Genomic DNA, 14,956 nt, shown 5'->3' with positions numbered 1-14,956 from the left:
AAATTTTTCAGTCTTTAGTTCTACAAAAGAAATGTAATGTTTCTGGCTTGAAAATGATGCGTACGCTGTTCATAGCTTTCCCGGGCTCTCAGATGTCATGTAAGATGTGTTATAAACACAGAGTGCCTATATTTCCACTGGCAGATCCTTTTCTAAGGATTTTATAATTTGTTCCATTTAAGGGAAGAGCAATATAATTTACCTGTATCTTTCTTCATATAGATAAGTAGAATTCTGTTCTTAATAGAAAGAAATGAAAATGAAAACCACCTGCTGAGAATTCATTCATTTTTATTTCAAAATTTCTTTAAAGATATGCAAATTCTGATAGATTTGTTAACAGTCTACTAAGTCAGAAATACTTTCATGTTATTTAGGAAACTGCCCTGCTTTGTATTTAAGTAATTTTTCTGGCTAGCCAGTGCACCATATTAATCTGAATTTTTACAGAGTAAATTATTAAAATGTTAACACAGTGATTGTATTACTTGACATTTTTCCATCAACCCTCCCAGGACTTGAAGTCTGATAAGTATGTAAGAAATCTCAATTTCTATTCTTTAAATAAATAAATAAATGGAAGTTTCTGGCTTTAACATTTGGGAAGAATACCCAGAATTATTATGCATGATGTAGAAGATATTAAAAATCAAAAATTAAAATATTTTTTAAAAATCAAAATTTCTAATTGATTTTAAAATGTGGAATACACCTTATCCTTATTTTAAGTATTAGTATTTATTGCTTGCTTGTTCTGCCCACTTGTGGGGTAAACTATTCTCAGCTGTTTGGGGAAATTACTCAATACAAAACCCTAACTTACTATTTCAAGCAAATTATTTCATCGCTGCTCCTCTCAAGTAGAATAACTTAAACTCAAGGTTACATTGAGTAACTATCTCAATTACAACTGTCTAAGTTTACAGTTCTAGGTTTGCATAAGCATCATCAAATTCACAGGTCAGGAACCAGTCTGTGAAATACATTTTTGATGTGAATATTACTCCCATACACTCTCATTCGCTCTTAAACTCTCATATGCTCTCAAAACCTGTTACCATTAATGCAGTTATGATATGGAGGGAAGACTATGTCTGTAAAGCTAAAATTATTCCCTGTGACCTGAAGTGCAATCTGCAACAAATATTAGAACTACTAAAGAGAGGCAAGGTGGTAAAACTGCACTGAATTTTTTTATAACGTCATTGTACAATATCCATTGAGTCATCTCCTACAGATAAATCATGTCAGCCAAGTATGACAGAAGAGGAAAAGAAAATAAAACTAGTTTAAATTTGGAGTTTTCACTTAATTAAAATTTGTACATATCAGACTAGAGCGAAGCAGATATAGTCTTGAAATTTCTGGTAAAATATCACTACTTTTTAGTACATGTGACCCATCAAATGATATGATATTATTTTGTGTCATACAATATCATATTATACACCACTACTTCTGTTACAACTCACATACTTTCATTAAAATTTCCATTTTTTCCTTTTCTATTTTTTTCCATTTAACATTTTCCATTTTTAATAGATAAAAGCATTTCAATGTTTGTGTTTCACAACTTTCATCAAAATGTGCATAATTCCACAAATTTCTTTTCGACTAGCATAATTCCAGCACCTGGCTCGTATGAAAACTGCATCACAGATTTAAACAGGATACAGTGTAAACAGTGACCTTTTAAGCGAAATACCAATTGCAAAACGATCACAGCAGTCAAACCACCCAGAAGAATAACCATTAAGTTCCTCTTCCACCGTACTTCCTAAGGCGAAGCACTTTCTGCGCGTCTGCACTGCTACCTTTTGACCTTGGTCTTCAGCCAGTTCTGCTCTGCAACCTTTCCACTGCATTAGCTATTCCCTTTTCTCGACTGACCCTCGTTACAGGCAACTTTCTTCCTGTTTTGCAAGAGAAAGGACATCGACTCGTTCAGCTCGGTGCGGTCCAGGATGCTGCCCTCCAGTTAAGCACTCGAACTGCACAACGCGAAAGGAGTTGAAAAAGGCCAAGAATAAGATTAAAGAAAATCCTAAGTAACTGAAAATCAGAAAAATAATGGAACCGTGTAAATTAAAATGGATTATGAGGCTGTTGCAGCCTTTCATCCTCTCTTCCTTCTTCTTTGCATACCCACTCTATAAGATACAGTAATTTGAAATTAAGTGTGCTTTTTCAGGAGTGAGATATCCACCAGCTATGGATATAGCTTGCTGAAATGGGAAAGTCTGCAGATGTGACACAAATGTTGGAGAGAGAGTAGACTGCCCAGAAAAGATCCCTTTTATTACTTTGGCAGTGCATTATTTGAATCTTTCTAATTTCTTCATTAAATTTTTTTTGGCAAGATCTCTGTTTATTTCTGGTATTTAATGAGAATGTATCTGAATTTTCAAAATGTTTCGCATAGCAGGAATATAACTTGCTGTCCAGCTTTTCCTATAGCAATTAACTTAGTGTATGCCCACACTGATACAACACTGTTAAGTTCAGGCTATAAGATTAAAATGTGCAGGTTGATAAGTACAGACCAACAAAAACAAAACAGCAAGTACAAGGTGTTTTCATCAATATAATTATTTCAGTGAACACTGTGTGGTACCAGAAGTGCAAGTACTACAGAAGATATGAATTACAATAATTACCTGAGCTTTGCAGAGAGGTCATGGATGGCTCAACATTTCTATGTACCTGTGTCAGTAGTCTCCATGATTTAAATATCCAAAAAAAACCCACAAGTAAGAAGAATGGTTTGGTAAAGTTAAATGTGTTTAACAGACAGGGAGAAGGTGCAAATTACATCGGAAAAATGTCGCTGTAATTTTAGCTGGATCAAACAACAAGCACGAGGCAAAGGCGCCCCAGGAGACAGTCCTGCCCTGGCAGGGAGAAGAGCAGGTGGACTTAATGTCAGACAGGACAAACCTAAAGTATACCCCTATTTGAACTGTTTATTTTAATGCATTTCTGCTGCGTGCTTATGCTCTTTGAGTTACTCCTCCGGAAGAGCAGCTGTTGCTCATGACCAGGTCCTGGTCCGAGGTGCTCAACCTCCCGGTGATCTGCAGGGCCGTAACGTCAGCTTCCCCGGCTCGCTGCCCAGCAGTTACGCACGGAAACACCTCGTGTTTGGGCTTGTAAATCCTGCTTTGAATCTAGCCTGACACCTCTCAGCCAGGTTTTGCTATGGTCCTGCAGCTCACTGGACATTTTCCTGCATCCTGACCCCTCCTCTCACTTCTGCGGATGCAGTTGGCTTTTATCCACTGTCTTCTCTATATCTTCCTCAAGCGACTTCCTGCAGTTTCTGTGATTTCCCTTCTCTGTAAGAGAAAAGTCTCTGGGAAAAAAAAAAAAAAAGAAAAAAAAGAAAAAATCAGAGAAAAGTCTGCTTGGAGACTTGCCTCTGTAAAATGTCCATAAAGCACTACCAACAAACCCTGGGAAGGTCAGAAGTGAGATAAAAACCTCCTGAGTTTTGTATGAGAAAAGCAACATTACGTCAAATGCATTTTCTTCACCCTGTGTGCCTGCTGCACCTTGACACAACAAAGCCTGCAAAACCTTTTGTTTCAGGTTTTGATTTTTAGCGAGCAATTCCGTTTTATTTGCCACAACGGGGATCTGTTCTCTTACGGTGTTCTCCGTAAGGATGATGCGCATGAAGAGCAGCAGTGATGCTCTCCAGATGAACAGCCCTATTTGTGTCACCAGTAGGATGCTGAGCCTTAAGGATGAAGTGTTACCGCAATAGTTTCATTGCTGGAACATAGCCAGGCACCAGGACACGTAGATCGGGGTTTTTAAAGGTATTATTTAACTAATAGGCTGCAGTGGCAAATGGCTTAGTCTCACTTTTATAGCTAACATGAATTTGGAATCCAAAGTTCTAATTTCACTGAAAGTTAGGCCTTCAAGAGACAAAATCACTTAAGTTCTGTTCACTTCAATTCACTTTTGGTTCAGCCTTCTAAATACCCTTTCAAAATACAGGCCAAGCTTCTGTAAATTGCTTTAAGGTGACCATGAAGTGAAGGCGGGATATTTATTATCTATGTCAGAAAATAACAGTGATAGCAAGAGCAATAACTTCAATTTTATTGCTTGATATAAGGTATTGTACTCTGAAGATGATGCTAGCTGATGATGATAGTGTTTCTACCACCCTGCAGTGAAACTTGGTTTTTGTCCCCTCCAGCCAGGGTGAACCAGCTTTCACTGAAGCAAGAGCGTGCCAGTGTGGTGGGACGTCACGAGCCTTCTGGGATGGACCGTCCAGAAAATGTGGAAGCATAAACCAGGGTGCGTTAATGACTGGCTGGATGCAGTGCAGGCATATGGCAGAAAGCAAATGGAAAATTAACTCGTCAGATATATGACCACTGTTTAAAAGCAGTATAGATATAATCTGAAGTTGTGCCTTTACTGCGGTTTGTCAAGCGCAGAATTCATATCTTCTGTACGCAGCCTCCACTATAAAAGAAAAAAAAAAACATTGAGGGCACTAATACACAAAATTCACTCTCCTCTGTTTCAGACAGAGTCTCAGCACAAGCGAGTTCACTGCAAACAAGCTGGACTATAAGCTACAGCGTCACAGAGATAAAAACGTTATAGCTTGTCACAAACTACATACAAGCAAGATTCAGAGCTGCATGCAAAGTATTTTTTTCAACCTGACATTCAGTTCAGATGAACTGCATTCTCAGTTCAAATTTCAGGGTAATCTTTTTTTTTATTCTGTGACAAAAAAAAGCACAGAGCACGGTGCTATACTCCTTAAGTGAACAAGCAGGCCACGCTCTTCTATATATTCTACATTCTGCTAAAAACGCTACCACAACATGCTGAACTATACAGCAGAGTTAACCCAGTGCTGCATTTCGGCTGGTTCTCCCCTCTTCTCCTCTCCAGGGAAGTGTGGTGTGAAAGCGGTCGTGCTGGGAAACAGCGTTTGGCTGCCCCGTGTCCACGCCGGGCTGGTGCACAGCGTTCAGGTTTCTGGGGAAGCCTCCAGCGCTTTCGGCGCCGCGCTAATCTCAGCCTCTCCGCGAGCTCCTTCGCGGCGAAGCGGAGGGCGACCCATGGAGGATGATCCGTCCTCCTTTTCCATGCTCCCAGGCAAAACCGGTGGCAGCCTGGGCACACGTTAAACTAACGTGACTCCAGCCCGGCACACGCGCTTCAGGCACGGGTCCAAGCGGTGACGAGGATGGTGTCCAGCCCACGGGCATGTGCCAGACGTCGGCGTTAACACAACCGCTATTCCGGCGAGAGGGGAGACGTCAGGGCTCAGGAGCTGGTTTCAGGGATCTGGGCTGCGCCTTTGCGACATGGGAAGACAGGAGCACAGTTTGCATGGCTGGATGAAGGGTCCAGCTGCTCTGGGTTTTAAAGGGTGGAGGAAACCCCCCTCATGAGCAGGCCGGCGGTTTTGAAGTAGGACCAGATTTCCCCACCAGTGAATCTGAATTTTTTTGATGTCTAAACATGCTCAGAAAAACTGACTGTATGTTTTTCTGCATGGCTTTAAGCACTGACACTTTTGAAAATCAGTTCCAAAGTATTGCTGGAAGAAAGAAGAGAATAACAGTAAAGAAATCAACATACAACTGAACTTGGTGACAAGGAGATTTTCTGTATGCCTATGTCCTTTTTTTGGCATGATGTAACTTTGATTTCTTTCATTTTATATAATAAAATCCACTGGCGATATCAGAATGCAAGCTAGAAATTTATCTTTTTTTCAAATGACTATTAAAAAAAGTCAAGGCAGCTGCATAATGTGTTAAAGAAAGAAGACCAAAATCCAGTGAAAGAAGAAAATGCATGATTAAGAAAGTATGTTTTCCCTTCAAACTTTTAAGAGGGAATTAGGAACAGTGATTATTCTGGGGAGCTTTGGTTTTTTTGAAGAAAGACAGATATAGAAGGTGTCATTCAAAAGCTAACAAAGTGCGCGAACTGTTCCAGATTCTAGCACGTAATGAAAGCAGAGGTTCGATATGCACTCCAGCGATTACAGTGGCAAATAAATGGTGCGGGAAGTTTCTGTTTCCCTCCTTAAAGTAGGTTTAAGATTATAAATTAATCCTAAAAGAGATTATGAGTATCTCAAAGAGTTAATGAGTATCTTCTAACTGCCTGCTTCTCTTAATTGTCCAAAGGCCAGTTGATCCTGAAGTGTATAAAACGCTGATGCACGGCGATGAGATGCACAGCTCAGAGAGCGAGCAAGCGAGCAACAGACAGGGGCTAAGTGCTGTGTCTGCTGGGAAAGATGCCCAAAGGCATTTTTTCCTTCATTCGTTTTTTCGTGCTCTTACTCAGTTTCTCTGCTATTTGTCTGGGATCATTTTGCATTTCCACAGACACTCTGCTATGCAAGTGTGGAAATGAGCAGCTCGCTATTTACTGCCTGTTACCTCTGGGGTTCCTGTTCCTCATGACTGGCATTTTCTGGAACGCTTTCCATGAAGCCATCAAATACAAAGGCCTCAGCAACCTCTTCAGTCGAAATCCCAGCCTCAGAGAGCTACATGTCAGCACCATAGACAGGTATGCGTTACGGTACGGCTGCCTACGGGTAGAGGGGAGAGATGCTGTTTTGTAAGTGCGCTCTGAGAAGGAAGCAGCAACACAGCAATAAACAAATTGCAGCCGTCTTATTATGTCTGCATGGAGAGAGCTGTTGTCCAAAGCTGTATTTGCAAGAGCAACCTGTGCAATACAAAGCAGTGTGCAAGCTACACTTCTGAAAACATTGCGAGTCGCACAGAGTGGTCCGAACCCGTTCGTGGAGAGAACAGATGCAGCTGCACTGACTTCGGTGGGGATCCTGCAGGAGCATCATAGCGGGCAATTCACAGAGCTGCTGCTGCTGTGGGAGATGTTATTGTGCTGTTTATTCTTGCCACGTTGCTCAGGGATGTATAAGGCCTGCAGTGAGCTTCGGTTCCCTATATGGTTCCTGCTAAAGTGTTTTTTGTTGTTGTTGTTGGCTTGGTTTTTTTTTTTTTGGTAAATGTCCCTGCTATTTCTGAGCAAAGCCTGATGCTTTAATCTAGATAGTTTCTTAAGCTAATTGGCACTGGGCCTGACAAAGTTTTTACGGGGTCACTGGACACAAGTTACTTTTCCTCAGCTGTTGTAGAAACAGCGCTATAAACACTGACAACGGATGCTCTAAGAGGTCTGTAATTGCAACATATGGCAAATTTTGGTTAAATAAGCAGGGACGTGCAAAGTGTATTTTAAAACTGAGGAAAACAATGATTATTCTAATAATAATTTAACCTACTTCAGAAAATAATGTCTCGCTTTTTCCAAAAAAACCCTTTTTTGGGGCACTTGTTGAAATACATGCAAGAGTGAGTGCTTGTATGACACAGGTGGAAACTCTCATAAAGAAGAGAATTCTTTCTTGGAATTCTGTGTTTTAATAGAAAATTTTGGAGAAAGACACAGGTAATGATCCCAGCTATTGCAGCTATTCTATATTAATTCCTTCCATTGATCTAATCCTACTAAGTCAGGTTTCCATTTACAGCCTGAGCCTCAGTTAAGCTGTGGAAACATAGCAGACGCAGTGTCTAACCAAACTCTCTCAGCTAAATCTCATTTCACTGCGATGTGCTTTATTTTGATTTGCATATGTTTTATTTCGATTTGCTTATTTTTCAGACCCGATTTCTACCCCCCATCCTACGAAGAAAGCACAGACCCTGAAAAACAGACTTTCCCACTGCCGGTAGCCTCCACACTGAAAGAGGAAGAAGCCTGCGGGCTCCCTCCACCGCTGTACACTGAAAGCAGCTTGGAGTTCATCAGCGAGACCAGTGGACGAGAGGAGCCGCCACCGTACGAATGGTCTGTGCAGGAGCCACGGCAGCAGCAGCAAACGGCCGAGCAAGACTCAGCCCCCAAAAGAGTATCAAATACTCATGCACCCGCACAAGAAAACAGTTGCTGACAAGGCACAAACGGGACCTAAGAAAGAGCAAAGCCAGTCGGAAATTCTGGGACAAAGTCGGTGGGTGAAATCCCAAGTTTGAGAAGTGGACAAAGGTGGAGGAAGACTGGTGTCCATGCTCCCTAGTGTTACACCCCTAGAGCAAAACCGCCTAGGAAAAGCGTTGATCACCTCTGTGTTTGAGAGGGGTTGCAGGGCTTGTATAAAAAGGTGCTTGGTATTTTAAAACAGAACTAGGTTTTCAGGCTTGCAGAGGGTTTGCTAAACCTATGGAGTGCCACCATAATGTCCTCATAACCCCTGTTTACCTAGGAGCACAAAACTCTGCACAACCGCCTTTATCACCTAGAGCTCTGGCAGCGGTCTGAAGCACTGAAAGACAAGGCATATTTTTGTGTCATAAGTCATTGAAGCTACTTGTTTTATTTTGGTGCGGTGTAGCAGGTATTTTACTATTGCACTCATGAATAAATTTTGTATTTAAGACAAATGCCATTTGCTTGCTTATGATACAAGGTGTCCATGATTCAGGATCAGCACACTAGAGAATCGCAGTATCAAACACAGTTCCTAAACGCTAACACAACCAGCCTGGTTATGCTCACAACCTCTCAAAGGGAACTAGCAGTTGCAGCAGGAAAAAACCTTCTCTGCATCACTCCTCTGAGCTGTCTTTAAAAGCAGTTGCTTCCTCTGCAGCTTACTCAAGAGCTTTAGGGACTGAAACTCTGTTTCTGACACAAGTCACCACATGTTTGGGGAGAGTGCAAGAAAGAGGCTTGGATTGAGCTTTCCCCCTAGTCTCTTTCCTTCCACAAATCCGGAGTCAAATTCGCATCCAGGCCACTGTAGTCTGTAATTCCAGACGACAAAAAGAATTTTGCTGGGGCTCCCTCAGGTTTGGACCTGCAATGCTGGCTGTAAGCGGGGTTTTGCTCTTTGTTGCAGAATGAGCAAGATCAAAAAGTTATCAGACTTTCTGGATGTCCACATATCACTAAATAAGAACAACTTCAGCATTAAAGCTTCATTTACATTAGAAACGCAAGCCGGGGTGGTGGTAGTAATAGTGGCTTTTACCAGGGATGAGACCATCAAATCAGTTTTGTCTTCCAAAAATTTTCATCCTCTATGGAAAGGATATAAAACTTCAGCTGATGTAGACAGAAAGGAAAGCAGGATAAAACTACCTGGAGTAACTACAGAGAAAGGAAAATAAATAGAAAGAAAGAGGAGGAAGAGGAGAAGCATATTAAAAAGAAAACAAGCACAGGCTAAAACGGAATCTCTGAAAAACGGTAAAGCTGACAAAATGATGTCATCAGCATACACAGATTTTTTGAAGTGCCTGAGAAGCTGTGCAGCACAGAAGAGAGCAATAAAAGCCAGGGGAACGTTACATATTGTTTCCAAAACAGCTGAAGTGAGTATCTCCTATGCCAAGTGACCTTGGTAATGTCTTACCTCCCAGCACTACCACATCCGCAGCCAGACGTGCGTTGCTCCAGGGCGCAGGACGCTGAAGGCTGTGGGCATTGCGCAGGGACCCATCACAGCAGATGAGGCTGATTAGCCAGGAGATCCCCAATGACAAAATTCCGGTGCTGTGGAAGTTGATTGCTTTTTTGCTGTGGGCATCTACATTTTCCTCCTCATAACTTTTAATGTGAGCCCACATAGGTGGGAAATAAACAAGACTACAAGCAGCTTGGAGAGCAAGCACTGCAGCAGCTTTTCAGTGATCCCACGCTTTGTTTGATGACTTAGTGGCTTTCAGTAGGGAGGAAGCATTTTGCATATTCAGAACTACTTTTTTCATGCAGGATCACATGCGTGCTCAAGAAACTGTAAGATACTTTCTGCTCCAGAGTATCCCACCAGCACAGACCTGAATTCATAGCTCTCCTTTATGCAAGGTACAGGATGACTCCTTTCATCCAAAAGACTCACGAGTTGTATGAGCCTTTGCACAAACAAGGCCTCCAACAAATGGGGACTTCTCTAGTCCTCATAGAGCAGGGAGGATATGGCAACTAGCCCCCTTTTTAGGAGCTGTCTTTTAGACATTTGCTTAAGGCACTTGGAAGGTTGTTCTTGGACTGGGTTGCTATAGGGAATGAGACTCTCTCCACATAGTTAATGGACAGCCAGGAAGAGCTAAAACCATCTTCCTGTGCTCCCTCCCACAGCAGTCCTGCTGTGCCCCTTCTCAGCTCCAGTCTTCTGCAGGTGTTGTGAGTGCTTAATGGATCCAGAAATGTGAAACTGAAGATACTGTGTCTTCAGTCAGCCATACGCAAGGAAGCATTTGAGACATGAAGGTTCTTAAGATAGGGAGGAATTTCAGGTTAAGGCCTAAATATTTTACTTAATTCAGTTTGTTTCTCAGTTTGCTTTTTCAGCTAGAGTAACTATGTGGTTATGAGCTTAATGGAAAATGGTGTGGGCGATCAGCTCAAAAATGTCAACAATCTTAAAGCTTTTAAATGGTGTGTGTTGCTCACACCTGCTAGCATAAATTCATCTTTGGCATGGATAGCCACTGAAAGCTTTAGATTAAAAGGAATTTTCTTTTTCCTAAGGGACCTGAACAATTCAAAATAAGGCTTCAGAGCAGATCAGGTACTTTTAGGTGAGTGCTATTGCCTTCCAAATTGTCTTCAGACACAATGTACTTCTCACTCTGCCACTACCTTTCTTACAGAAGAGCATTCTTCCCAAAAGAAAACGTCAGTAATATCCATATAGCTGTGTTGACAGGTGAATTTGCTGATATTTTGTGATTTAGCTGAAGCCACATGATGCTGAAGTTAGAGGTCTGTGCGGTAAAAAGCTTATCATCGTGCTCCACACTTGAGACTATTCCAAACAGTTTGTTGCCCCTAGTCACCTTCGCATAACTACACTCTTGTACTGTTTTCAGTAATTTGGTGTCAGCTACTGCACTTTTGTAAACTGTTATGGAAAGTTACATCAGAACACCCTTACATATTACCCCAAGTTTGGGTTTATTTCCCCCCAGATTCACTTAGTATTTATTTTAAATGATGAAGGCAGTTACTACATTACACTCTCAATAAATAGGTGAGATTGGAATATAAAAACTATGGACAGTAGGACATAGCTAAACACAGTAACATCCAGGCTTGTTTAATTTTCTTTAACATTGCACATTATTAAATCTTTCTTAAACTATGCCACCTTCTTACTTTTACTTCCTTTTTCTCTTTTTCTAGCTGTCAGACCCATCGTCGTGCTATTATATTAGCATTCTTTCATCTGCTCCTCATTATCCTCCCTTTTCAGCTGAATACAGCAATTTATCCTTTATGTTCCTATCCTCTCCACCACTTGCTGCCTCTTTCTTTGTTCCTGGGACCTATCCAAGCCCCATCTTGCTCAGTCCTCTGCTAAAGCTCCTTGATATCGCTATCACTCTCTTTGGTCTCTGGGAATTCATCTTTGTTCTTTTTCTTCCTCTGCATGCTGGGAATATGTCTTGGTATCATTGGGTACAGAAAAACCCAAATTTTGGGAAATAGAGGGACTGTAAATACTAGTGTAATCACAGCTGAACTGTGTGGGAACCTTGCAACTTCCAGACTTGATAAAACTCCTAATCTGCCAATAGCAGGAAAAGAGTCTGGGTCTCTGTCACAGCTCCTAGACACTGTGATACGAAAAACAGTATTAATAATAGTTTTCCCTCTGCTTGAAATGTGCTCTGTTTTTGGGAGCCTTGCATCTTTGTATAAACTGATGTATGTTGCTCTTTTCACTCACATCTTGAACGTCCAAATATTGACCTCTTGTGTTAGTAACTAAAACATCTTGGTGCATCCAGCACATTTAATGAGATTATGGCTACTGTCCTCCCTGAACACAACAAACTGACTGTTTGCAGTATCAGAAATAGTGACTTGCTGATAAAAGCACTGATATACTCTTTGACAGTTCTGATTTGTTCTTCACGAGTCTTCCCATTGCATCTTGAAAGACACTTAGATTTTGAAAAGCAAAACATACTGAGAATGCAAGTCCCACATTAAGCTCGGCAAATGCAATGCTTGGTATCATAACTAGACCTTCTTCACACTAGGTGATCAGATCACCAGGCGATCAAAAACGTTTCATTACCAGCGAACTTGTAAGAGATTTTGGAAATTCTTGGGCTGTCCATTTCAGAACGTTCATTTACGCATGGCACTAATTTGAATTAAAGGGTTATAATCCAGCACAAGTTTATGTTTGACTTTGTGTAATCCCCTACAGTTATGACTATCCTGCACCTAGAGGAATATGATCTATAGGAAAAAAAAAAGATTATTACTCCTAGGTAAACAAGCTTTCTGTAAAGATGAGTAGTCTTAAATTCAAAAGTAGATGTCCAAATCGTGTGAGAAAGTAGAGGTCTTCTCCAAAAAATCTATATAAAAAGCACTGAAACCTTAAGCACTTTTCTGGCATGTGAGAACACCTAATGGTAAAGTGGAATACTATGTGAAAACATTAGTGTCTCATCTGTTTAGAGTCAATTAAGTAGATAATATAATTGTATTAAAGGCAGTTTTATTAGGATGCTCGAAAGTGCCGTGTGTCTTCTCAGCAATTACGTATTAAGACAGAAATACAGCATTCCACTTTATTATGTACTAAATGTCATAGCAATTTTTGACAGAAGTGTTGAAAGAAATGAAAACAATTTCCTTCACTGCAATATTATCTAAATTGCACTAAAATTTCAACAACTGCAATGAATTGAAACACACTGCAAAGAGGCAAGTTGCACAAAGCCACCTTGACAAATGATACAACAAGTGACCACACTGTTCCCAAGGAAGCAAAACTTTCAAACCAGTCACATGCATATAGTGTTTGTGTTCTTGTTCAGAGCAAAGTACTGTAGCTAGAACTGCAGTATCATTTCATAAGCAGAAAAACACTGGTGTCCATATCCTCCGTATCCTTCTCCGATTTATGCTGGGTCATCTCTTCTCCCTTTGCACTCCCCAACTTTTTGTTCCTTGATTCACTATTATAAAGAACCTAAGAGAAGCTGAGTCCAGCTGGTGAATAATTCATTAGTGTTCATTTTCATTCTGCCTTCACTATACACTCATTTGTGCTAAGTGGAACTTGAGTATTCCAAAGATTTTAAAAATTTCCACAAAAACTCTGTTATGAAAAATGACTGAACTCGCAGTGGTTACCTTTCAAGCATAGTAAGCACCGATATGGTCTGCTGACACGAGGAATATTGCAAAAGACAGCTGAAGTTCCCCACCCAGCATATTGCCGGAGGGACACATTCAGCTTCTACAGCACAACTGCCTCCCTTTGGAGGAAAAAAAGAGTTAAAATCAGGAAAATCTAAAGGCACAAGGCACATTGATATGCTTTCAAAGCAGGGGTGAAAAAAAAATGAGGGATGACCCTTTTCTTTGGGAGCAAATGCAAGTGTGTACACAACACTGCTGCCAGCGTGTCTCTGTGAGCAAAGGTGTAGACAGGAGAGGAGTGGCGTCAGCTTAGGAAATAATACACCCTTGCGAAGCTTATTATGCAGCCCTTAGGCCTCAGACATGCTTTGTACATGTCTTTGTAAACCAACAAGAAGGTGACAAGAATCCCCATGAATATTCACCAAATGTGTCTTTGCTTTGCAACCCCTCTCCCTCTCTCCCTAATTAAAAACTCCCCAACATTTATCATAGCTTTCAAAAAGAAGCAATTCACCCTTTCTGTCATGCTGTTGACAACATTTGAGAGTTAAGGCCTTTTTTTGGTTATTTTGTTATCTGAAAGAAAGTTATTGCAGGTATAACACAAAAATCAATGCACTACTGTCTTTGGAGATCAATGCAACTGAATATGCTCAATATTATATTGAATTTTTCTTCCCACCCTCCCTCTATCCCCAAGAAAACTTTTAAAATCATACAAGGCACAAACAGCTAACATGTTTCAGCAAGGTCTCTTCCTTGCTGTTCCTCTTTTGGCCCTGGTTTAATGATCCTTTGTGGCTTCAGGTGATGACAGTGGGTCCCTTTCGCCCCGTCCTCTCATGGATCTGAGATATTTTCAGTGCAATTGCTATAAGAGGACTCAGCACAGCCTAGAAAAGAAGAGATACAATGAATTACATAAGGAAGAAAAAATAACAAACACCATATACATATAAATCCCCCTTCTTAAGGCTATAACTAGGCTATAGAAATTATATCTCAAACTAAGTAGCTGGTAAGGATAATCATTCATACCAGGAAATACATCAAACATGGAAATATCTAACACATGGCAAAGAAGTATCAAAAGCCCTTTGCTTGGGAATACTCAGTACTGGAGCTGTGAGAGGAATATCATTCCCTCCTGGCTCGTGTAGCCTTTTTCCTCTCTGTGACCTTGCAAGAAAATTTGATCCAACTACCTTTCATCTAGCCACGTTCACAGACAAGATTTGCCCCATGCAGCAGCCTGTTTACCAAAGGCTCAGGTCTCTAATGTACCTGCCTGTGGGTTAAAAGCTCAGGAGGTGTCTGGGGTTTGGCTTTAGACAGATATTTTTCCCAGTCTAGGTGGAAGAATAACATCTGTACATCAAGGAAAACCTTGTGAAAATCTACTGTGTGAAAGTGGTAGTTTCACTTATGCTACAACTTGACAACTTTAATCAAAAACTGATTCAGTTCTGACACAAAATCATAATCTGTCCAGACTTGCTTGGAAAGCTAGTCTCTTACTCAGTCTACACTGAATTTCAGTCTTGTTAGGAAAACCAAGTGTAGGTGAGTTTCATATAGTTTAGGCATGGATATTTTCCATAGGTCTTAAATCCTCTTTTGTCAGTTCAGTGTAAGCCTCAAAAACAAGTTGCCACAACAGATCCATCAATGAAAAGAGTGCTGCAGAACTGATTTGGAAAAGATAAAGCAACAAAAGCTCCAAGAGTGACAGTAGCCTCAAAATAGGATT

At 40.8% G+C, this 14,956-nt stretch overlaps 2 protein-coding genes across 2 annotated transcripts in view; one reads left to right on the top strand and one right to left on the bottom strand.

The window, feature by feature from the left end:
- The first annotated feature begins 6,220 nt into the window (after positions 1-6,220).
- TMEM252 (transmembrane protein 252) lies at positions 6,221-8,359 on the top strand. Its single transcript, XM_013945595.2, is given in 2 exon segments — positions 6,221-6,570; positions 7,696-8,359. Coding segments are annotated over 2 exon segments (639 nt in total). The 3' UTR covers positions 7,985-8,359.
- A 4,177-nt stretch (positions 8,360-12,536) lies between these two features.
- The window catches only part of PGM5 (phosphoglucomutase 5), a 73,737-nt gene continuing 71,317 nt past the window's right edge, over positions 12,537-14,956 (bottom strand). The window contains exon 11 of the mRNA XM_067316129.1: positions 12,537-14,099. Within this exon, the coding sequence (XP_067172230.1) occupies positions 14,010-14,099 (90 nt within the window). The 3' untranslated portion in view covers positions 12,537-14,009. The remainder of the gene's footprint in view (positions 14,100-14,956) is intronic.

The sequence above is a fragment of the Apteryx mantelli genome, chromosome Z (genome assembly GCF_036417845.1).
Source record: "Apteryx mantelli isolate bAptMan1 chromosome Z, bAptMan1.hap1, whole genome shotgun sequence".
Lineage (NCBI taxonomy): Eukaryota > Metazoa > Chordata > Aves > Apterygiformes > Apterygidae > Apteryx > Apteryx mantelli.
Note: the sequence above shows the minus strand (reverse complement) of the source record. Positions and strands in the feature narration are given on the sequence as shown.